At 26.9% G+C, this 23,802-nt stretch overlaps 1 protein-coding gene across 1 annotated transcript in view; it reads left to right on the top strand.

Moving 5' to 3' along the window:
• LOC129988526 (protein FAN-like) overlaps positions 1-23,802 on the top strand; it is a 66,141-nt gene that overhangs the window by 5,137 nt on the left and 37,202 nt on the right. Inside the window, exons 4-14 of the mRNA XM_056096771.1 lie at positions 49-104; positions 1,512-1,602; positions 8,816-8,884; positions 11,200-11,244; positions 11,973-12,025; positions 12,807-12,939; positions 13,126-13,197; positions 14,478-14,586; positions 14,669-14,762; positions 17,008-17,090; positions 20,070-20,149. Of these exons, the coding sequence (XP_055952746.1) occupies positions 49-104; positions 1,512-1,602; positions 8,816-8,884; positions 11,200-11,244; positions 11,973-12,025; positions 12,807-12,939; positions 13,126-13,197; positions 14,478-14,586; positions 14,669-14,762; positions 17,008-17,090; positions 20,070-20,149 (885 nt within the window). The remainder of the gene's footprint in view (positions 1-48; positions 105-1,511; positions 1,603-8,815; positions 8,885-11,199; positions 11,245-11,972; positions 12,026-12,806; positions 12,940-13,125; positions 13,198-14,477; positions 14,587-14,668; positions 14,763-17,007; positions 17,091-20,069; positions 20,150-23,802) is intronic.

Raw genomic sequence — 23,802 nt, 5'->3', positions numbered from 1 at the left:
ATATTATGGAATTCGTTTTATTTATGGGATGCCTTACTTCTGTTTCAGCTCCCTCTTCGTGATTGCCGGTCAGTTGAAAGATGGCAAGGATCATTGCTTTCAAAGTGAGCATTTATGTATAAAACAATTATTTTCTATCAGTAAAAATGTAAATTTTTTAAAATTGTATGTAATTATTTAAAATGTATTTATTTATTAGTTATTAATTATTAATGAGAGCTAGTTGCTGGAAATATTAATTGCGTTAAATTTCATAAGTGTAACTTGATTTCATGATTGCTTTAATAAATTATTTTGTAACATTAATTTGCAATAAACATTTTAGATTTATTATTATAATAGTCTAAAGCTATTCTGATTATTATGTATATGAACTTTCCTAATATAGCCAAAGCATGTAATCATAATGCCAATAAGAATAATACTGTCTGTGCAATCTATCTTCTAATTGCACTTTAGATTTTTTGGCACTGTGTTATTCTCATATAGGTAATGAAGAATTAATATAATATTTTTTCTTTAATTTTCAATAACGGAAGAAAAGTGTGTGAGTCAATATGTGATGAAAAGGAAAAATTGAGCTTGAATTGCAATAAAGAAAAAAATTATTGAAAATTTGTTAAATTGTCAAAATTTAGAAAAAAAAAAAAAAAATTAAATATCAGAACATTAAAATAAGGATAGATATTATAAATAAGACAATTTCTTAAATTTTCAGATGGTGTAAAAATTATTTTTGTGTAATTATATTTTTGGAAGTAATCAGGAGAAAATGCCAAAATCTCATTTTTTAATCAATTAAAATATTCATATAAAAACATTGCTGTTAATTGCATATTCACACCCTCCAAAATATATTTGTCTCAAAATGTCAGATGGTTTGACCTATAAAATTCCGACAGACAAATATGCACATTCTCCTTTATTATTAATTGAGTAATTTTGTATTTAATGAGATCTTGGACATATTATAAGAAAAGGCATCATTATGAAGTATTCAGAGTACTTCGTTGCTAATTTTAAGAGGCTAGATATGATTTGCAGTGTCTACTTTACCATTGGACTAACCATTCTAAAAGTACTAGTTCTCTCCTGATCATTACAGTTTGGAATCATCAGACAAAGTCTATACTTGTGAGATAACTACTGATGATATTATACATTTGTAGTATTTTTTTAAATATACACACCACAAAGATTTCAAATTCATATTAAAAATGAGTAAATTTTTCTTCAGATAATATAATTTTAGTACAAATGCTAATCCTTTTAATGTAAATATCAAATTGAGCAGATGTATCAAAAACTGTTTAGAAAGAAGTATCTAATATTATTAGTAGTCTATCGTGAGGAACCTAATATTCCATTAGTTTAGAGATAGTGATATTACCAATTGTATTTATGGCATAGAAATGAATGATTTTAGTTTTTTTATTTCTACATACAGGGTTTTATAGATTTTTTTTTACTAATTTTGGTGTGTGTATTTTTTATTTTTTTTTCCTTTACAGGATTGACAAAGGAAATGTTATATTTGTTGAATGTGATCAAGTGATTGAAATGTTAGATGGGAACTTTATAGCTCCATATAAATTTAAAAGAGTAGGTCAGAATCTATTGTTTTTTTCTCCAAAATAAGTTGCGTAATTCATATAATTAATTAAAAAATTAATTTTTTAACAAATATGTTAGTAGCAAGAATTTTAACATTATATTTGACATGTTTGATGAGGTTTTTTTCATAATTTTCTTCTTATACAATTGTATTAATTTCATTATTCAATAAAATTTAATGGTCTATAATAAATACTTTTGTTTTTATTTACTGGTAATTTTTTTATACATCACTTTGTTTGCATATAACATTGTTAAAGTGTTTTTAATTATTTAAGAAAAAATAGAAAAAATATTATTAATAACCGCAAATGAATATATATATATATATTGTTAAGAAAAAGATAATTTAATCGTAATTATTATTACCTTTTTTGGTTAGTTTTCCTAGCCAAAGTTCGCAATGTACGCGAAAATGCCTACATAAACAAAAGCATAGTTTGCTTCTGTTCTTTCTTGAGAAATTGTTTCTTTTAATCTTTAAACGTATTCATCTCGTAAATAATAAATTATCATAATCTCGTGATAATTTAATATTGTCTAAGATTAAACTATTTAGATGCAATCATCTGACTAATTAGCATAAGATTTCGGTATTTCTGATTCGAGTCGTAACTACTGTGCAATATGCAAATGTAAATCTGTATGTACATGTAAATCAATCACGTGATCGCCATGAGATCATATAAAAGCGGATGCCAGCTTTTGTAAGGATATATCCGAATCCATTCTCCCGCTCTCTGGCTTGCTTTTCGCTCTAGCGACGTTTGTTTGCTACGAGTTTCAGAAATGTCCGAGAATAGACAATATAATACTTTCTGTGCTTTTAAAGTTTTGTTAAAGTAACTTCTTGATTTTATATTTTCTGTTGAACCTTAATGAATAAATCCCGTTGATGTTTTTAAAAGGATGTTGATCTCCAATCAATGAACTTTTGAATCCTTGCAGTATTAGTATGCGATTAGATGAACTTTTAGACCACTGCGTGATATTAGAGTTTCTTCATAATTAGATGCAGCCAATGCTACTCGTCATTTCATAAGAAGAAATTTTAACATATATTTTGCCGATTATTTTTATAATGAATTATGGATTCCTTTCATCTAGTGTTTAGTTTCTTTTAGAAGGTGCAATTTCGAACTTCCTATTTGTTGTTACCTTTTCACTTTTGCCTCATTTCATTTGCAAATATGTATAATTTTATAGATCATTTTTTAAAATTCAGTACCATTTTGAAATTAGGCCTCTGCAGCACTTTGGTGCCTTTCTGCTTATGCAACTTATCTGCTTATTATGAGTAAATGTATCTGCTTGCTTGCCACATACACCATTATGTAAGAATTTGAATTTTTTACATCCATTTGAGAATATTTAAAATGCTTCAGTTAATTGAAAGTACTGCCAAGTGCGAAATATGTTTTCTCATTCATTTTTTAAATGCTAAAGATGCAAAAGCTGTTGAAATTCATTGGCATTTAGTGAAGTACATGGAGAAAACATTGAGTGAAGGAATGGTAAGAAAATAGGCTAGAGCATTTTAAGATGGATGTGTTCAGGAATGAAGTGTGCAATGTTCTGTCATTGATCTATTTCTATTCTTGGGAAAGAAAATTGATGGAAAAGTTAGAGAAGACAGATGTTTTATAATTTTATGTTTATCTAATGAGTTTTCCCGAGTTTCTAAAGGTGTTTTTTATGAAATTGTGACAGAATACTTAAATTATTGCAAATTGTACTTGTGCTAAATAATAAAATTGTTAACTAAAGTGTACAAAAAAAAAAAAAAAAAAAGCTAGACGTGTAGCAAGTGCATTGACTTTTCTTTTTTTGTGATGATTTTTTTAGTTGAACTGTCATTAATCAGGGATGGTGAACCAGTGGCCATTGATGGCACATGACACATTATTTTGGGCATGTCGTTGATCACACCGATTTGCATTTTACTTCAAAATAAGAAGGTTCGCTATGAAGAATTGCGAACAAATGTGAATGGTTGCAGTGCGCATATTCTCATTCCCTACCATTGCATGCTAAGAATGGTTTAACATCTCTTGATAATGTAATGGTGTTAGTCACAAAAATAGTCAACGTCATATCGCCGCAGGCTTTAAATAAGCGAAAGTAAGATGCTTTGTTGGATGAAGTCAACTCGGTTTGTAAGAGCTTAATGGTATAATAATGTTCACTGGTTGAGCCGCGGGATCATACTTCAAACATTTGTTGATTGCTTAGAAAAATCAGACTGTTTCAGCAAAATGATGGGCAAATACCTACAGTGTTGGATGTTATGTGACTTTCAAAATTGATGTTTTTTACAGACATATGCCAACATTTCAATGAATTGAACATAAAGCTTAAAGGCATGCATAAAACAATTGATGAATCATGATGAATCTCATTCGGCTTTTGACGTTAGATTGCATGTTTTAGGAACAATATTATTAAAAAAAAACTACAAATAATTTCCAAATTTTTTTTAAAAAAAAATTAAAGATTTAGATGTACATGAGAAACCAGACGAAGAAAAAGTTATTGAAGAATTTATTTCCGTAATTGATTCTTCAATCAAGAAATTTTCAGTGAGATTTTCTCAGTTAAAGGAATTATGGGAAAAAACTCAGATTCATTATGTACCCTGATGTGACTTCAGTTGATAAACTGAACTTATTCCAATTCGATTGGAAAATGAAGAATTTGAAATGTAACTGATTGATTTCCAGTCTAGTTCAAAATGGATTCAAAAATTTATTGAAACTATAAAAAGGTTTAAACAGAAAGATTAATAAGGAACATAAGTAAAAATGCCAGTAACGAAATTTTGGAAACATGGAATTTTTCTTCTACCTCTGCCTTCAAGTCAGTATTTTCAGAGATGAATAGCATTAAAGACTCGCTTAGAAACCGTTTCGCAGATGACTTCGATTCGGCATGAATTCTGCTAAAAGTAACATCTTACAATCCTAATATAAGTTATTTGTCATCCAATCTGCAACAGGAGAAGTCACACTAATGTTACTTTGATTTGAATTGCACGTATAACTACAAACTTTACTGCTATACAGTATAAAGTACATCTTTTCATAGTAAATGAAGAGTTTTGAGTTGTTAGTATTTAGTTTTATTATTTTCCTGATAATCACAAATCAAAACTATTTGATGGCATGTATGTATCTCATTAAACATTTCTTTAGAAAAAAATGGGGCGTTGATCCATAAAGGTTCTCCATTCCTATCATAGATGATGAACATGGGTAGCTTGTGTTACTCTAAAGTTGGAACAGCAATGCATGGAGTGACGGTATTTAATATCACCCTAAAAAGTAAAGTTCAAACAAATAACAAATGTGCTGTGTTTTTTAATTGAAAGAAGGAGTTGCTTATTTACTTTTTTTTTGTCTTGTGATAACGCAAGAAATTCTGAGACTTTAACTAAGCTGTTCCGAGTAACCCAAAAGAAAAGACATGGTATACTAAGTAACGAGATTGTTATGGTTAATGTGGCTAATCATATTCAAGTTCTCATTGCATCGTTTGGCTGGAAATTACTTGATCACCCTCTTTGTAGTCCTGATCTAGCATCTAGTGACTACCACCTATTCTACATTTAGGAATACTTAGTAGCTAAGCACTATGATGATGATGATGATGATGATAATCACCTCAAAGGGGCTGGTTTACAAATCAAATCAAGAGCAAATTTTTAAGAGAATGAAATTCAAAAGCTTATTGTGCCATATGAAAAATGCTGCCATGATATTGAAGAAAGCTTTGTTGAAAAGTTGATTTAAAGTGCAAGTTTTCATGTAACAGTAAAATAGATATAAAAGTATGCTTATTTGTTTTTAATGCCAAAATGGTACTTACATAGTTATCGTTCAGCAATTTATTTTGTATCATTTTTATTAACAATATTATTCATTTATTACTTCTCAGTAATTTTTATTTTGTGATTGAAATTCTGGAATTATATATTTTTTAACTCTTCTTTCAATAATTTATTTTTATGGGTAGCACCTTTGCTGGTTTTTTAAATAACAATTTACTTTTCCACCATTATTGCGGCACATAACTTTTTGACTGTTTTAGTGAATAAAACTCATACCACAAACTAACATATTTTTTAATTTGTTAAGTACTAACCACTTTCAACAATCTGCAAATTTCCAAAGTTATTGGATGCAGTAATTTTGAAAGATAAAAAAATTTCATTTGAATCTTTTTAATGCAATTTAGTCTTAAGGCTTCCTTAGCACATTATTTTAAATGTCAAATTTTAATAGGCATGTAACGTGACTATGTAAGGAATCTTAGTGTTCATTTTACTATAAGCATCTCTGATCTTTTGACATTTCATTAAAATTTTGTTACTTTTAAATTGGGAATGGTTAAATTTCAAATATTATAATAACAATTCCTGCTGAATCAAAGTGTGTTTATAAAAAATATAAAGGAAGGAAAAAAGAAAAATAATTCAACATTAATGTTTTGTTTGTTTTATGTAATTTATTTCAATGCTTACTTAATACATTGGAGGATTATTCAGTAAAAATATTTTCAATTTTATGCAAAAATATGCTTTGAAGGGGAAAAAAAAAAAAACCTATTTAACTTAAAAAAAAAAGGCAAATCTTCTTATCTTGATCATCAACAAAAGAAGGAGAAATAAGTATGAAATAGTTGTAGCAACAATGAATATTTAGTTTCATTTTAATAATGAAGACATGAAAATCTATATTTCTTAAATGATAATAAAGGAAAAATGTGTATATTTATCTCCGCCTGTTTGTGTATTGCTCAAAAAGACACACCATTAGACTACATAGGTTGTGATTCTTCCTTGAGGACAGCAGAGTTGCAGTTGCCACTGCAATTATTTTTTAAAGTTGCATTTTAGATAATAAAAGAAAAGGCAATAAAATTTTGAAAATAAGACAGAAATTGAAGTAACAAGGAAAAGAAACTCTAGTCGGGGGGGGGAGGGAGCTGTTTTGTGTGGAAGCAAACAGTCACATAACTAGTTAATTGATATGGAGACAGAAAGCAACCTCTTTTACTTTTGAATTTAGGGACACTGAAGCTGTGGTCTTACTATTCTTTCTTGGAGGCAGAAAATTGATTCCATCTTTATTTTTTTTTCACATTCATTCAAAGTTCATCTTCATTCTTCCAGTTTTCTTTTTTTCATCGGCTATTTACGAGTTTTGATTTTATTTCTTGCTGTCTGGTCAGAAAATCATTTGGTTTATCGAATATTCATTCATTTTATTTTGTTAGAAGTCACTCTTAAAAAAATAGTATGCTGATAATTTCTAAAATGATATTCAGATGAACGTTTGAAACGGGAGGTATCGGTTATTATTATTTATTTTAAATAAAAAGCAGTGGATGTTACAAATCATTTATTGCACATCTTACTTGATATTGCAATAAGGTATGCCAGTATAATTAAAATTTTACTTTCATTTTGTATCATGTGATTTAGTTCATTTCAGTTGTTTGATATTGCATTATTAATACATTTAATATAATATGCAAACAATTGGCTATCGAAAGCAGTTAATTACAATAATAGTTTTTAAAAATTTCGATTGATGTAATTTTCTTTTTTTTTGCAATTATATTTTTGGTAGTAGGGAGATGCAAAAATTTCACCTAATTTTTTATTAATAAAAATGTTAATTATTAATTTTAAAAAAACCCACTAAGCTGCATATTTTTGCCCTCCAATATATATAAATAGAGAGTTTGGTAATTCTAAATCTTTTGGTTGGCAACACAGGCAAATGCTCCTTTTTTATTAGTAAGGATAGGATATGAAGCTTGCAATTAGCCTGTATAATATAAATTTAAAATATTTAGAGTGAATGCTATTAATTAAAAATAATCCTGACTACTGCATAGTGTAATGTGAAAAAAATATTAATACTACAATTTACTATATATATAAATTAAAAGGATATTTTTCATAGTTTAATTCAATTGTATAATATCAGTTTAATTTTTATTATTATTCAGTGCAAATGTTAAATTTTTTATTATTTTTCAACAATTGAAACAATCCATGTACCTTTTATCTTAAAGAAATTATATGAAAAAATTGTTGTTAATAGTCTATTAAAAAAATCTCAACTTTTATCCATTTATAATTTTAAATATTTTGCTATATTTTTAGTTAAATTAGTATTTTTGAAGCTTTAATTTTTAATCAATAATGAATATAATATATATTTAAATACAATTTAAATAAATAATTAATCCATGTGGCAACCTATTCTTTTTAATGTGCAAGCAAAATATCATATATCACAGTTTCCTTATTGTACCCAACGTTAAAAAAAAAATCTGCTGTTGGTTGGTGGCAAAGTCTATTTGTGAAAACATGAACTTTGTCATTCTTTGGTGAAATAATCCAATGCATCCTTTTTCATACTATCAAATTAATTTGTGCTGTATCCTGTGTGTTTGCACTTTGTCTTGTGCGTTATGATAATTTCACTTTCGTATTACTCAAACTAACATTAGATGGATGTAGTGAAATTTATGTGTATTTTAGGAATATGTTGAACTGCCTGTTAGTTAGATTGTAGCATGCTGCCAAGTAATTAAAGAGTTGCTGTAAACTTATTCAGCATAGCAGGTTTATTTCAAAGTATGTTAAATATCTTAGTCAATTTTGCTTATAAATCTCCCTCGTAAACTCGTCTACTTCCTCCTCCTTGAAATCTTTGATAAAGCATTGAAAATGATTTGAATTTCTTTGTGTCAATAAAAAATTATTGTGATGTATCATTCTTAATTATATATTTAAAACATTCAAGAAACTAAGAAAAAAAATCACACAACAATTCTTAAAAAATAATTTTTATTGGCTTTATTAAAGAATAATTTTTTGAATTTTAAAATAATATTAGAATCATTTTTGTGCAGTGATATTTTCAGAAGTTATTTCAGATAAACACTAAAATCTTGTTTAATTTTTAGTTAATTAAAATTGTAAATGAATTTAAAAGAAATTGAATGGAGGTACAATATTTCCATCTTCCAAATATTTATACTCAGTTTGAAAGCTCTAGGACAAATGGTCTGCTCTGTAGAGTGCCAACACATGGGCATATTCATAGCCACACTATTTAATTATTAGTAAAGCTATTTATTTATATTAATCTTTTTTACATGTTACAAATTTATTTCCTCTATGTAGGAAAAAACCACATTTTTATTTGCCCTCCAGTATGTATCAGCAAATGATTGTGTGGCTCAGATATCTCAAGTGAGTATTATACTTTATTAAACTTTGGCACTATTAATTCAGACATAACTTTTCTTCCAAGAAAAAATTACTATTGTTTTTAAAAAATGATACCATAAATGCATAAGAGGGCAAGAAAGATTTTCCATAAACATATATTTTAAATCTATGCAGAGTAAATTTTTGATATTATTTCACTGTCAATTGTGTAGTTCATGGAAATTTATATTATATCAAGATTAAAAAAAGACAAGGGATAAGCCTGAATTCTGTATTCTTCCTTTGTTAACTCATTATATCTCACAAATTTCGTTTTAGGGCAAATATATCATGTAGAATTTATATAATGGTGACATTTTTAGACCATATAGTATTTAAACAAGAGGTCAAGCTCATATAATTTTTTTTATATATTCAATTTAACATGTAGCATACATTCATTAAATAAAAATAATGGGTGATCCAGAAGTGCTGAGACAAATGGTAAAGGCAGGTAAGGCATATTTATATGCCGATATATGACAGAATATATGCTGCATATTCTAACATATATATTTGTCAGAATTTTCAGCATATGTTTGGTGGAATACAAATTCCTGATTGATACACTGACATGGATAACAGCATGCAAAGTGTACATGCATTTTCATTGGCAAATCTTCTGAACATTGCTTCAGTACTTCAAGATATCCTACAAATGCATCTGTCACACTGCATATGATTTGTAATGTTGCAACTATGTTGTAAACTTGTATTCTATAAAAATTATATTTTTATTTGATGTAGGCTTTTCTTTAAGTAAATTTACTAGTAAGGAATCCCCATTGCACTCGCCCTTTGCATTTGTAACCCCATGTTCTGTTATAAAAAGGATTTGGAGCATGCTTTTACATGCTTCAGGACTAGAATAAGTCTTGTAGGGAGTCTTACTCATTGCAAGTCTAACCCTTTTCCCTGCTCTGCTTTCCTAAATTGGATACTTTTTATAGATTTTAATTTAATTTGTCCATAAGGCAATTTTAAGTGGCAACTTTTGATTTGCTAAAACATTAAAAAGAAAAAAAAATTCATGTGTTACTTATAGACATTATCTTCCGTTAAAAAATCAAATTTAAAAATAATTTTAAACATGATGGCGAAAAAATTACAAGAAGCTGTTTTCCTACATTTTAAATATTATATATAATGGTTGGACATTTCTTTAAAATAAGAAAGCAATATATTTTTTAGAGTCATAGAATAATAATATCTTGTAAAGGAAAATTTATTAAAAATGTTGCTTAAATAATATTTTAGAATTTAAATAGTACTTAATTTTAATTTGAATGAGTTCAGATGCATAGCTTTTTTAAACTACACAAAATACCAAAAACTTAAACTACTTTGAAAAACAAACAAACCCTCAAATTCTTTTTTTAGGACGTTCTGTCTCTTTTGTCTCTATGTGTAATGCCTCTAGTCCTTTGTCTATTTGTTATTCTCAATCTGGCATGCTTTACTTACTCTTAAACTTTGTCTAAGCTCTTTTGAGCCACCTTACATTTATATAAAATTTTTTAGTACTAAAATACCTGTTAAGTGATTGTTATAATGAGATATGAAAGAAAGAAGAAGAAGAAGTAAAAAAAAAAAAAAAAAAATCGCTGAACAATTTTTCAAAATTTTTTACAAATTTCATCTTAATTTTTAAATTTAGGCTTTCTCTCAAATATGCAATTGTTAATTGCGTTTCTGATGGATTTGAGTCTGAATTTCAGCTTCAAACATAGAGATTTGCTAATGCAAAACTTATTGACTGCCAATTATTTGCTTTGCAAATCAAACATTATTATATACATTATTGACCACACTATAATCATTTTCCAAATCTGTTGGTTAAGATTGACACTTTCATCTGTTATATGAGCAGTTTGGTCAATTTTAAACATTGTTTTCAGATAATTTTTCTGAATATTGCATACCATATTTTGAAATGGGAAATATTTAAAATGAAAGATGAAAGTCATAAACCTCATAGCTTCTAATTTGTGTAAGTCAGATTTGCATAAATTAAAGTATTATATTGTTTTTGAATTCACTTCTAATTATTAGAAATGAAATTCATAAATGTTATTTTATATATATTGATATAAGAAAGTATTTTTTAAAAGTATTCTGTGTTCATTTTTTTTCTTTCATAAAAGTATTTTGAAAATGAATAAAAGGCAAACATCTTACTGATTTTACAGAAATACATATTGCAGCTGATAATTTTATTTTATTGTAACACATTGATTATAAAATAAATTTAAAGTACACCTTCTATTAATTGATGACCTGTTTTGTTTTTTTTTCAGTTAAAAAGAGCATCTCAATTAGCTAGTGCTGAACAAGCTTCTATGGTAAAAAACATTTAGTGATTAATTTTAGATATCATTTGGTTGCAGTTTATTAAAGTATTATTCTACAAATAATAAACTATTTTTATGATAATTTAAATTCACTTTTGAGGAATTTCTTGTCCAGTATGCCATTTTTGCGAACTTTGGATCATATGTTAAAGTCTCATTAATTTCTTAATAATTAAACTGGAATGTCTTTTAAATTGTTATCCTCATGTCTTTAATGAAAAGTTGAAATTGGTATTACATAGATTCTATCTTCATTAACTAAGAATTTTGTATTGAATAATAAAGTTCTGAAAATAGTGAATGAATATAATTTTTCTCTATAAACTTATTTTTTTATTACAAAAATAATGAAGTTTTTCTTTCAATAATTAATTTTTATTTCCATTATATCAATTACCATATTAGTATAAATCATTGATTTAGCATATTTTTGGACTAAAAAAATTGAAATAAGTATATCTCTGTGAATTGAATTTTAATCTATATAATTAAAATTAAAAATCTTTACTTAAAAATTTTTTATGAAATGTTTAAAACTTTAAATAATTGTCCATTTAATTAAGCTGTGATTTTTAGTAATGTTTTATGACAGACTTATTAGAAGAACATGTTTTTACTTTGGTGGTGGTATTACTTTTATCCTTTTTTTTTTTTAGGAAATTGTTTTTATTGTAAAATGCCTTAAAAAGTTTAATAAAATCAAAGGATTTATTTTACAGATTGCTGCAATTGTAAGTTGCCGGCAAAGTAGTACTAAATTTGATACCAGTTGGTATGTAATTTTAATTATTTTTAATAAAATTTATTCAAATTTGCTTGCTTAACTAATTTTTTTTGCTCTTTAAAAATTAAAAATGTTAGATGAATAATATTATATAAATTATATTTAAAATAATTTATGAACAATTATATATATGAATAATATATGAATATATGATATATTATATATGAATAATTTATTTTTTTTATTATAAAATATTAATGAAGTTATATGAAATAATTTATTTTTACTTTATTTTTTGGAAAATATATTTCATGTATTATAAATCTTAAAAATTGGGAATTATTTGTATAATTAATCTCTGCAGTAAATTTTTCATGATATATGTATTGCTTACTAAAGTTGGATTGAAATGAAAATATAACAAAGTTTGATTGCTTAAAAAATTAAATTTATATGATTTCTTTAATATCTTTAAAAGCAAATATATGTATCTTTTTTATAAAGCTAAATATGTAAGTTTGAGAAATTTAGTTTAGCTTTATAAATGTCTAATGGGTTTCGTAGGAAAAAGAATTGTTGAATTTATTTTGTTAAAATTTATTGTTACAAAGTCATTTAATTTTTGTTCTTTAAGCATTTTGGTTCAACATTAAGGGGAAAAAATTATTTTTTGAATTTTTTCCCATATGTTTTTCTTAAGTAATGTGACATTTTTAAATATTTATAAATATAGGAAGATTGATTTCCATACCATGCATTGCTTATTGTATTTACTTTAAAGTACCTTATATATGAAAAATTAATTTCAAACGAATTTTTCTAAATGTAGGTTAGAGGATTTACATGAAACAATACTTTTAGAAACTATGGGAAACAAAATAATACCTTTAGTTGTGAATCCTGGTCGAATTCTTTTAACGACAAGTCGCCTATATTTTCAGCCTTATAATAATGCAGAACCTGTAAGTGATTAAAGAATTTTATTTGTTTATGAAAAATACTGAAGATTAATACTTTAATTCCTTATTTAAATGGAAATTATTAAATCATTTTAATGTTTTCTTATCTAATTTTTAAGAATTATTTTTTATGTTTCCAAATATTTTTTGTAGTGTTAATTAAATAATTAAATATTTATGTAATTCCAGTGGCCTGTTTTAAAAATTAAACTGTCTGATATCAAAAGGGTAATCAAAAGAAGATTTTTGCTCAAACAAGTGGTAAGAAATTTTTTATTTATTGTAAATAATCATGGATGACTAGATATTTCATTATTATTTATAATAATTTCAATAAGCTGTAATTGTTATTTTTGTGTTTTATATTAACAATTTTGGAATTAATTTTATCTAATAAATAATTTGTGATTGAAATTTTTTGAACATGACAAATTGTTATTTTTGAAAAAGATAATTTTTTTGTTTGACTCTTCAAATTTTTTTCCCTTATGATAAACCAGTTATTAAAACTTTTTTTTTTTTTAATGAAATACTTTTTCAGATAACTTTGTGAAATGCTACTTATCAAATATTGCTTTGAACTTCTTGCTACATTACTATAACAATTGGAAATGGATTTTATTTAAAAATTATCTAAAAATTAAAAAAAAGAATTATTCAAAATAAAAGTAATTATTTTTATAATTTGATCCAATATTAGAATTTATTTAAAAGGTAATTGTGTTGAATCAAAATTTATATGATTTATATTCTTATGAAAAAGAATATTAAATGAGCAAAAATGATTTAAATGCTTTTTGATTTTAATATTTTATCATCTTTTTATTTGTGCTATAAAAATTAAGTTTGGTAAAATATTAGTTTGATTTAAATAATATTAAACATCATTAAAAACTTCGTAAAATCCCTTAACAATTCACTTAACATTAAGTAGTCTCCCAGGTTTCCTTAAATATCAATAAAAGGATAAAAAGATACAAACAGCAGCAATCTTCCTCCTTTCAGTTCAAAATGTCTGCAATATTTTGTTGCCTTATAATGAGAAGTGTTGTTAATTTATTAATCATCACTAAATTGTGAGTGTTACACAATGCTTTCAAAATTTCGTTAAATTTTCCATATTAGTCTACAGCATTCAAATTAACATCATTTAAAGATAACATTTTACTCTTTTACTCTTTAAATTGACTTAAAAATCATTTTAATGATCACTTGTTCAAAAGCTATTGACAGAAAAAGTGGTAAAAAGGACCATTGGTGAAAGGACAGTTTGACTTAATTCATAGTTAATTAAATTTTGGAAAAAGGGGCTCAGCTACCTAGGCTAAATTTGGTACTCTAGGTTCAACAATCTCTTCTATAGTTTAACAGACAGAGAGAAAGGTTTTCATATTTATTGGTTATTAAAAATTTGTGTACTTGGTTGTAATTGAATTATTTTGGTTGTTTTGCTTTGGCTAAAAATCAAAATGTCTGCTTATTTTCTTTTGTTAACACTAAAGATAATTATAGATTTTTTTAATATAATTTTTTTTCTTTAGGGGTTAGAGTTATATTGTTCGAAGCATTCTTCCACCAAGCATTTGTTTCTATCATTCAAAACTCAAAGTGAACGAGATACTTTGTATACAAAATTAGTCCAAGAGCCTGGTAATTGCTATTTTACTTTATTAAAAAGATAAGAAATTTGTTTTATCTTATTACTGACTCATCCCCCTCCCCCTTTCTTTAGCTGTAAAATTGGATGATAGTGGACAAGAAAACATGACTTTGTTATGGCAAAATGGGGTGATATCTAACTATGAATATCTTTTATATCTCAATAGGTATGTTAGTTTTTGTAATTCACAACTTGACTTTATAAATTACTTTCAAATTTAAGCTAGGGCTTTTTTAAACTGTAAATTGTGATCTTAAATAGAACTATTATATGAATAATTTTTTGTTTTAAAAACTGCCACAGGGACTTTTTCACTCACACTTTTAAACATTTCTGAGGGCAAATTAAGGATATTCATTTTACTTGGAAAAATTTCTTGTATTAATATTTTTATTAAAATTAATTATATTAACTCATACTGTGTATTCTTAATTTTTTTTTAACTTAAAGGTCATAATCAAACTTTTGTTAATTACATAGGATTATAGTGATAATAATTTAAGTAGCTCTGATCCTAATAATATTTTTTTCTTTTTTTTTAAATAGCACTATTTGTTTTGATGGTTTTACAAATATAATTTAAATATTTATAATATGCCATTTTCAGGAAGTACTATCACTGAAAAATTTAAACCATTTATACAACATTCAATAATACTTCAAAATTGTCATGTTATGGCAATCTTATAAATTGCACATATTTTGACAATTTCATTAATATCAACTTTAATGACTGAGATATATGGAATACATGATATTACACAATGAATATTCATTATTACATTTACATAATATTATATAAATGTAATAATAATGGTGATTATTATTAATTATTTAATAATAACAATAAATCTTGCTTGCAAAGAAGTACATTAAAAATCATTTCCTCATGAATGTAATTTGATTTTATAATTGTATTAGATTCATAATTTGATTTGTAATTTTAAAAATGATTAATGATTATTTCTTAATTAGAATTATATAATGTATATAATATAGAGTGTAAAATCCTTTCTTACTTTTGAGTTGTGCTTAATATTGTCATTATATGATTTCAAATGATATTAGATATAAAAAAAGTTTTATATGCACTTTAAAAAAGAGGCAAAAAACTGCAAACTTTGATTAAAATTTTATATCTTTAATTATATGATCTCTTTTCTCTATTATCTGACTAGTCACCTTTGGCAACCAGCTGGTTCACCTGGGATATTGTGTTTTTTAAAATTTCATTTAAATCATTTTGGTATAACTTCATGTCTGTAATTCCATCAAATTAATAGACATTAAAGTTGTGTTATTTTAATTGCCTTATATATGTTCTATTCATTGTGTAGATGATCCATTCTAATGGAGAACAGTCTCATGCAGAACAGTCCATTCTAATGAAGAAAAATCTTAACATTTGTATTATTTTAACCAGCAGTATTATTTTTTATTCATGTTGTAAACTGCATGATCTTAGACAAATCCTTCTTCTTTAGCTTTCAACAATGGAAGAAAATCATATAATTAAATATTTGGTGAAACAATAAGAATAGTTTGAATTTCAGGATAACTCGGAAATAAGATAAAAAGATATTTCTAAGAAAATCAGTAAAGCTTTTCAAAAGTATTAAATTGTCGTCATTGAAAAGATAATCTTTTGAATTTTAAGATGATGTAAAATTTATCTTTGTGAAATAATATGTTAGGAAGGTATTGAGGAGAAATGGGAAAACTCGGATTAATTTTTAATTAATTAAAATAAAAATATGAACTGAGGTGAAAACATCTTCACCCATCAAAGTATATATATATGTGCTAAATTTGATAACTATAAGCAAAATGACTGGCCTGTTAGAATGTCTTAACACTTACATTAAATGAATAAAGTTAGGAAAGATCTGTATTATGAGCTGAGATTAGAGAACACATTTCATTTTAGCAGTGCATTCTCATATTGATTCATCTTAGTCCATTGACATTTAAGATGTGAAAAATTTCACATTAACATCTTAAAGGTTTAATGGAGTTTTGTGTTAAACTATAATATATATATATAAATACCTTAATAGACAATTCCATAATTGTATGACACAAGCAGACAGCAATTAAATATCAAACAGTTAATTAAATTAAATTAATTAATCAACTTACTGATAATATCTGAAATCTACATTTAAGATTCTTCTTTAATCTTACAGGTTTAAAATAAGTTGAGTTTTTTATATTTTTAAAAAATCCTGACTGCATTTTTTTCAAGATTCTCCCTTTCAACAGTGTTCTCTTTTATGTACATATATAAGAACACTAATTTTTGCTCTGTTTTATTAACTGTATTGTAAAATATATGACATAAAAGTATCTCTCTCCCCCCTCTCTCTATATATGTATATTATTATCTTTATACATTTTTTTGTTTCTTGTAGTTTGGCTGACCGCAGTTTTAATGATTTGACACAATATCCTGTATTTCCTTGGGTTTTATCTGATTATACATCTGAATCAATAGGTAATATTGATAAGACTTACTATTGATAAAATAACTAATAAAGGCTTTTTCAGCTATAAAATTTTTAAACTGATTAAATTTTTTAAAATTTTCCCTTTTAAATCAAAATTTGGAAATGCATAAATAATAAAAAAGATAATTGTAATTTAAATTCTATTTTATGGTGAGATCAATAATGAAAATTGACCTTTATATTTTTTTCAGTTTATTTTATTAAAACTTTTTATTATCTAGGCTGTGTGTTAAAAAATTCATTTTGGGCACATTTTCTTGTCGGTAATGTATCATAATAACTATACAGTGCCAATCCAAATTGATTTCTTTCATATGAATTTTGATTTTAAATTCCTCACATGTTTTGACATAGCTAAAGTACACTGCTAGCCATTAAAATTGCAACACCAGGAAGGAATGATTCGATGAGCGTCAAGATCACATGAAATGAAGAAGAGATTGGGATATGAAAGGGATTAGTATTTCAGCGCATTTAGATGATGCAGGAGGGAGAAACGACATCCGAGAAGCGCAGCTTAAAAGAAAAATTGTGTAGTGGATTTCTCATTCAGAAAATGCTTTGTAAGGTTGGAGTTAGCTCAGAATATAGTGTTATGCCTCGAAAAATAGTAAATGCTTACCTGCAAGTGTCGAAATTCGATAGAGCAGGATCGTTGCCTATCTAGAGTGTGGATTACCATTTCGTAATATTGCTTGTCATTGAAATCCAACCACTGTCATGCGAATATGGAATTAATAGGTTGCCGAGGGTCATACTGAACAGCATCCAGGATCTCAATGCCTTCCCATGACTAATGCCAGAGAAGACGGACATATTTTCAGGTCGATCCTGCAAAACCGTATAATCGTATCACGGACAATTAGTCAGGAAATGGACATGTTTGCAGTATATTCAGTATCTACTCGTACGGTGCAACGACTTTTGCAGCAGCATGGACTGTCAGCACTATGACCATTACTTCGGCTTCCCTTGAGAATGTAGCACGGAAAGAGACGGCGACTTTGGTGCGCCGAACGATAAAGTTGGATATAAGAGTGGCATAATGTCGTCTTTCAGACGAGTCCTGGTTCAGCGTACATAATTCTAATGACTGTATACATGTCTGGACGTTCTGAGGAGACCACACGCCGCCTGCTTGCATTAGATATCGGTATAGGGGTCCTGCACCTGGTGTGATGGTTTGGGCAGCCATTGGATACACTATACGCACGTCTCAAGTTCGGATAGACAGTAATTTGAACGCAGATCCGTACATTTCTGAAATCTTTCATCTAGTGGTTGAGCCCTAACTTTGAGGTCTACCAAACGCCATCTTCCACCAAGATTATCCAAGATCACATGTTGCATTCTGACCTTATTCGATACACAGGGTATTTGATCGTTGCCTGGCTTGCATGGTCTCTAGATAGAAATGAATAGAGAAACTGGTCCGCCAATCGCTCCCAATCTAATATGGTTGATGAAGTGTGGCATAAACTTGAAGCAACATAGAATGAGTTACTCGTTTTTGTCATCCCAACCTAGACTCACTTCATGTCTAATTGGGAAAAGGCCATTTTAGCTGCCAAGGGTTGGTAGCTGTTCCTATTAATTTCACATCCTTGTAAACCCCCAAAGTGCTTACAAATTTAATCATTGTGTCTTCATGCCATACTGTTTACATACAATATATATAATATATTTGTATTTGCTTTCCTCCATGGTGTTGCAATTTTAATGGCCAGCAGTGTATATCTAGTGTGTTATAATTTTTATGCAATTTTTTATTGTTCATGAAGTTTTTTATTAATTGTCTCATTTTAAAATTTTTGTTAATGGATCATTTAATGTTATTTAAGTAGGCAGATATCAACAATTTCTTGTATTTCATTGTAAAAGAAATAATTAAATTGACTTTGTTTGAATTAAGATTCAGTCTATCTGGTAATCAATACTTTGAGATTCATTATTATTAGATTAGTCTTAAAATATTTATGATATGTAATGAAATAGAAGAAATGTTCTTTTTTACATAATTGAAAATGTATTTTTGTCAAGCAGTTACTGTGATATGCAGTTGTTTGACTACTTAACACAAGGTTTCATCTCTCTCTCTCTTCTTCTTCTTATTATTTTAGAACCTGTAGAATATTTTTTTTGAAAATGAGCTACTGGTAGCAGAAAAAACATGTTAGCCACATTATTAAAGCTATAATAAAACAATAAAGTTCATTAACATTTTTAGAAAAAGTTTTAAAAAATGAATTTTAACTTATAATTACCATTGAAAAAAGTCTCTCATCATGAAAGGATCAATCTTCTTATCATTCTGCAATCTTCTGAAAACGACTAAGGAATAATAGAAGAATAAATTAATGATTAGCAGTTAAAAATATGTATCAAAACTGACAAAATATAAATATTAGAATTAACCTATTTGCACTTGCTAGGATTTTTTTTTCTGTTTTATGACTGTTATGCTAAAACCCAAGTAAATCAATTACTAAGTGAAATTTTAAATTGGACAGAGTTATGCATTAGAAACTGCATAACTTTATATTTTGGATAAGTTATGAATAAATTGCATCAATTGCAGAATAACATTTAAGAATATGCTGTTTTTGCGAAACAGCAGAAGAAACAATTTTGATATTACTTTCCCCTAAGACTGTTTATTGTATAATTATTTGACATTTGGCAGATTGCAATGATTCACTTTTGTACTGCAAATTATGCACATTTAGATGTAGTTTTTGATAATGAATCTTAAATTTTTAAGATGTTTGTTGCTAGTTGCATAACTTTGTTAAATGAAAAATAATTGCTTGCTTTATTTTTACCTCATAGAAGGTTTGAATAATTTAATAATTTATGACACTGTCATATTAAAGCATATTAAGAATTATTATTTGTTGCTTAAATGTTTACTCTTTAGAAGGCAACTTTTTATGGTTTAATTACCTTTGATTTATTGTCTATTTCAGATTTGGCTGACACATCAATTTATAGAGATTTGACAAAGCCAGTAGGTGCATTAAATGAAGAAAGACTGAAAAGACTAAAGGTTAGTTTGTGACAAAATTAAACTCAATGTATGTAGATGTTATGTTTTATTAGATAATATATTTTTTATTTTGATTTAATAAAATTATTAATGTTTTATTTGAAAAATAATTAATTCATTAATATATAAAAATGTTAAACAACCATTTCTTTTGTCAGGCTTCCTGAAGTTGTGTTAATTCATTTAATTTTTTTATAGGTGTCATATATTTTTTATTAAGTAACTCAGTATTAAAGCTGATTATTTTAATCTGGTTGCAAGTGGCTTATAAAATTAAATTTTGTTCCTATATATTTCCTATATATTATATATCCTATGTGCATATCTACTGGCCGAACCATTTCCCCTTGACTTATTAAATAAATACGGAAATAAGCTTTGGAGGGTGGAAATACACATGTTGGAGCCATAATTTTAGATAAAAAAATACTTTTGCCCCAAAATGAATTTTAATCCATTTAAAAATTAATTTATTTAAAAATCATATCCATTTCGTTGTGAAATTTATTCCAGAATTTTGATGATTAAAAAAAATTTTTTTTCCTATAATTTTCAACAATATTTAATTTATGATGAAAATTTAAAAAATCCATTTTTATTGTTTTATTAAATACTAGCCGCCTCTGGCGACCAGTCAGTTCACCAATCTTAATGCTCATTAAAATTTTGATAATTAAATATTTTATGTAACTCCTATTTTAATAACTTCTTCATCAAAATATTTTAAAGCTACAAATTTTGATAGTCATATAATTCATTCATAATATTATAAAGGCCTTCAACCATAGCGTAATATCTCTAATTTTCTTTTAGCTTCCGTAGAATTTATGCTTTAAATTAAAGTGAAAATGGTTAAATTGCAATTAATATAAGGAAATTTTTTACTGAAACGAAGCATTTTTTAAAAATATGAGTATTGAAAACAGAGTCGCTGAATATTTAAATTAAACCTTATGGGCACTAAAGAATATCTTTCTTAATTTATATAATATCTCAAGAAGTTTTCTACAAAATTTTCTCAGATTCATCACGAACAGATCAATTAATTAAAAATGTTTAGTTTTAAATGCATGAAACTCTAAGAAAATTAACAGAATCGTTTAAAATAATCAGTCGAAAACAGATTAAGCCTTCAAAATGTCCGTATCCGTTGTCAACAATCAGAACAGAATGCACATGTGTGAATTTTCAACGCCAATTATGGTAACGCAAATGCATGAATTTTTCGACGTCAGTTGGGGTAACGATATGCAGATTAGAACTTTTTTATTTCCTTTATTCTGTTTTTTTTTTTAAAATTTAAAAGTACTTCAGAATGAATCTGAAAGATCGATTAATTAACAATTTTTAATTTTAAATGCATCAAACATTAAGAAAATAAACAGAATCGTTTGAAATAATCGGCCGAAAATGTTAAGCCTAGCCTCATTACTGTTGGGAAAAAAAACTGAAGCCTTACTCATTTGGCAGTGGGGAAAATGAAAGGATTTTTTGGCGGGAAAGTTAGTTTTTAATTAATAGTTAAAATTCTAATTAAAAATTCAAAAAAAAGCAACCCCAAGTGCACATTCCCGACCTCCAAGGTATACATGTACCAAAATTGGTAGCTGTAGGCCAAACGATCTGGCCTGTAGAGCACCAACACACACACACACACACACACACACACACACACAGACACAGACACACGTTGAGCTTTATATAAGTATAGATTTAATTGCATGATTTTCTTCTGTTATTGCAAGTTAAGGAAGAAAGATTCTATTTATTATCTGGACAGTTTTCACATTGAATGAGAAAGAAAATATTATCAAAGACATACAATGGAAGATTGATTGCCTGTACAGTTACACTTTCAATAGGATTATGATGAAATAGACTTGATTTCATTCAGAAAATTCACCTAAATATTGAAAAGAACAGGTGTAGAGCTATTAAAATATCAGGCTTTAATTTCTATCACAATTTAATACTTAAAATTTTTTGTTGATTTAATCACATATATCAAATTATGCATTAGAGATTGGATTGAAACCAAACAAAACCAATATTTTTGCAAATTAGTGGTTTACAAAAAGTAGCTAGTCATCTCTGGAAAGCTATGTAAAGCTTGGGCATGAATACTTTTAAAGAACTAAACATCTTGCTTTTGCAAAATATATATATTTGTTATGATGGCAGACTGTGTTACATTATATATAAATAGACGAAGATACATATAAATGCTGTTTTTTAAATTCATCTTTCAATTCTGTAAGTATGTTTTTAATTTGTTGTTTATACTTTCTCTTTGTAATAAATAAAATACTTAAATGTCTCCTTTATGGATGACAGTGTGGATTCTTAATTACCCTTTATATAAAATAAATGTAATAATTATCCAATATTTTTTTCTCTTTGAATGGAAGTACTCAATAAGTAAATTAACAGTGACATATTTGGGCAATGGTGTTTAAAAGGTCATGGTTTTAAAACCTAGTTCCATCTAAAATCCTTTATGTAGTACGTGGTATGTGCAAAATCTGTTAAAGTCAGAGATCCTTTAGCTGTTATGATGTAAAAGCTTAAAGTAGTTGTTAGTTCTTTTATTATCTTTGGTGCCTGAGTACAATTCAAAATTATGACATCTGTCTCTAAATTATTAGATCCTTTTGAAATTTAGGTAAAAAAAAGGAGGGGGGAGGGAATTGAGGGATATTGTTAACTTTGTATTATACATTGTTAACATTGTATTTAAGAAATCTGTACTGTTTTCATCCAATTTTATATTTAGATTGCACTGATTTGTAGTTTTAAATGTTTATTTAGATTGCAATGATTTCTTGTATCAGTATATGTTTTTTTCAGCAACATTATTATTGCACAAGACCTAAAATGATGAAGTAATTTTTTCCCCCCATCTGAGATTGAATTAGCCATTTCTTATTAATTTTTGATTTCTGAACATGAAAAATAATAATGAAAATTTGAAATTATTTTTTAAAAATTTTGAATTAAATGTTATTTTAATGTATTTGAAGCTTGATGTTTTTATATTCATACGATCACTTTAAGTTCTGGGTCTGTTTGGTTTAATCTTTCATTCTTTTTTTAAAATCGTCATTGAAAATTGTCCAACATTGATCTGCTGTCATTGTAGCGAACCAGTTTCTCAGCCCCTGCCTAATTACAGAATGCCCCTTTTAAAAACTGTTTGATTCTTCTTTTTTAAGCTGACCATAGTACTTAGGTCTTTTTATAGAACAGCCATGTTTCTTGTATGTAGACAACATATTCACCATTACTTTTTTATAGTCGTTTGACTTCACATTTTTAAAGATATTCGTTGATATATGCAAAATACGACCCAATCTTCTTTCTCATATATTGTAGCACTCTATCAAAATTTACATCGTTAAAAATCGTATGAACTAGATATGAATAATTCTGCCTTAGTCTTGGCAACATTAGATCACAGACCACATTATTTCATTCTTCTTGAGAATAAATGATGGGCATTGCACTATCATTTTATTTATCACTAGATATAGAAGATTGTAAAAGTGGCATGAAACTGATTTTTGATCTTCCTCTGGAAGTATGAAAAATTCTTTTAGAGTTTCTATAATAATCATAGGGAAAAGGTTGCATCGTAAATGATATATTCATATGCA

The sequence above is a fragment of the Argiope bruennichi genome, chromosome 10 (assembly GCF_947563725.1).
Source record: "Argiope bruennichi chromosome 10, qqArgBrue1.1, whole genome shotgun sequence".
NCBI lineage: Eukaryota > Metazoa > Arthropoda > Arachnida > Araneae > Araneidae > Argiope > Argiope bruennichi.
The sequence above is the reverse complement of the archived record's forward strand: the minus strand, read 5'-3'. Positions and strand labels throughout refer to the sequence as shown.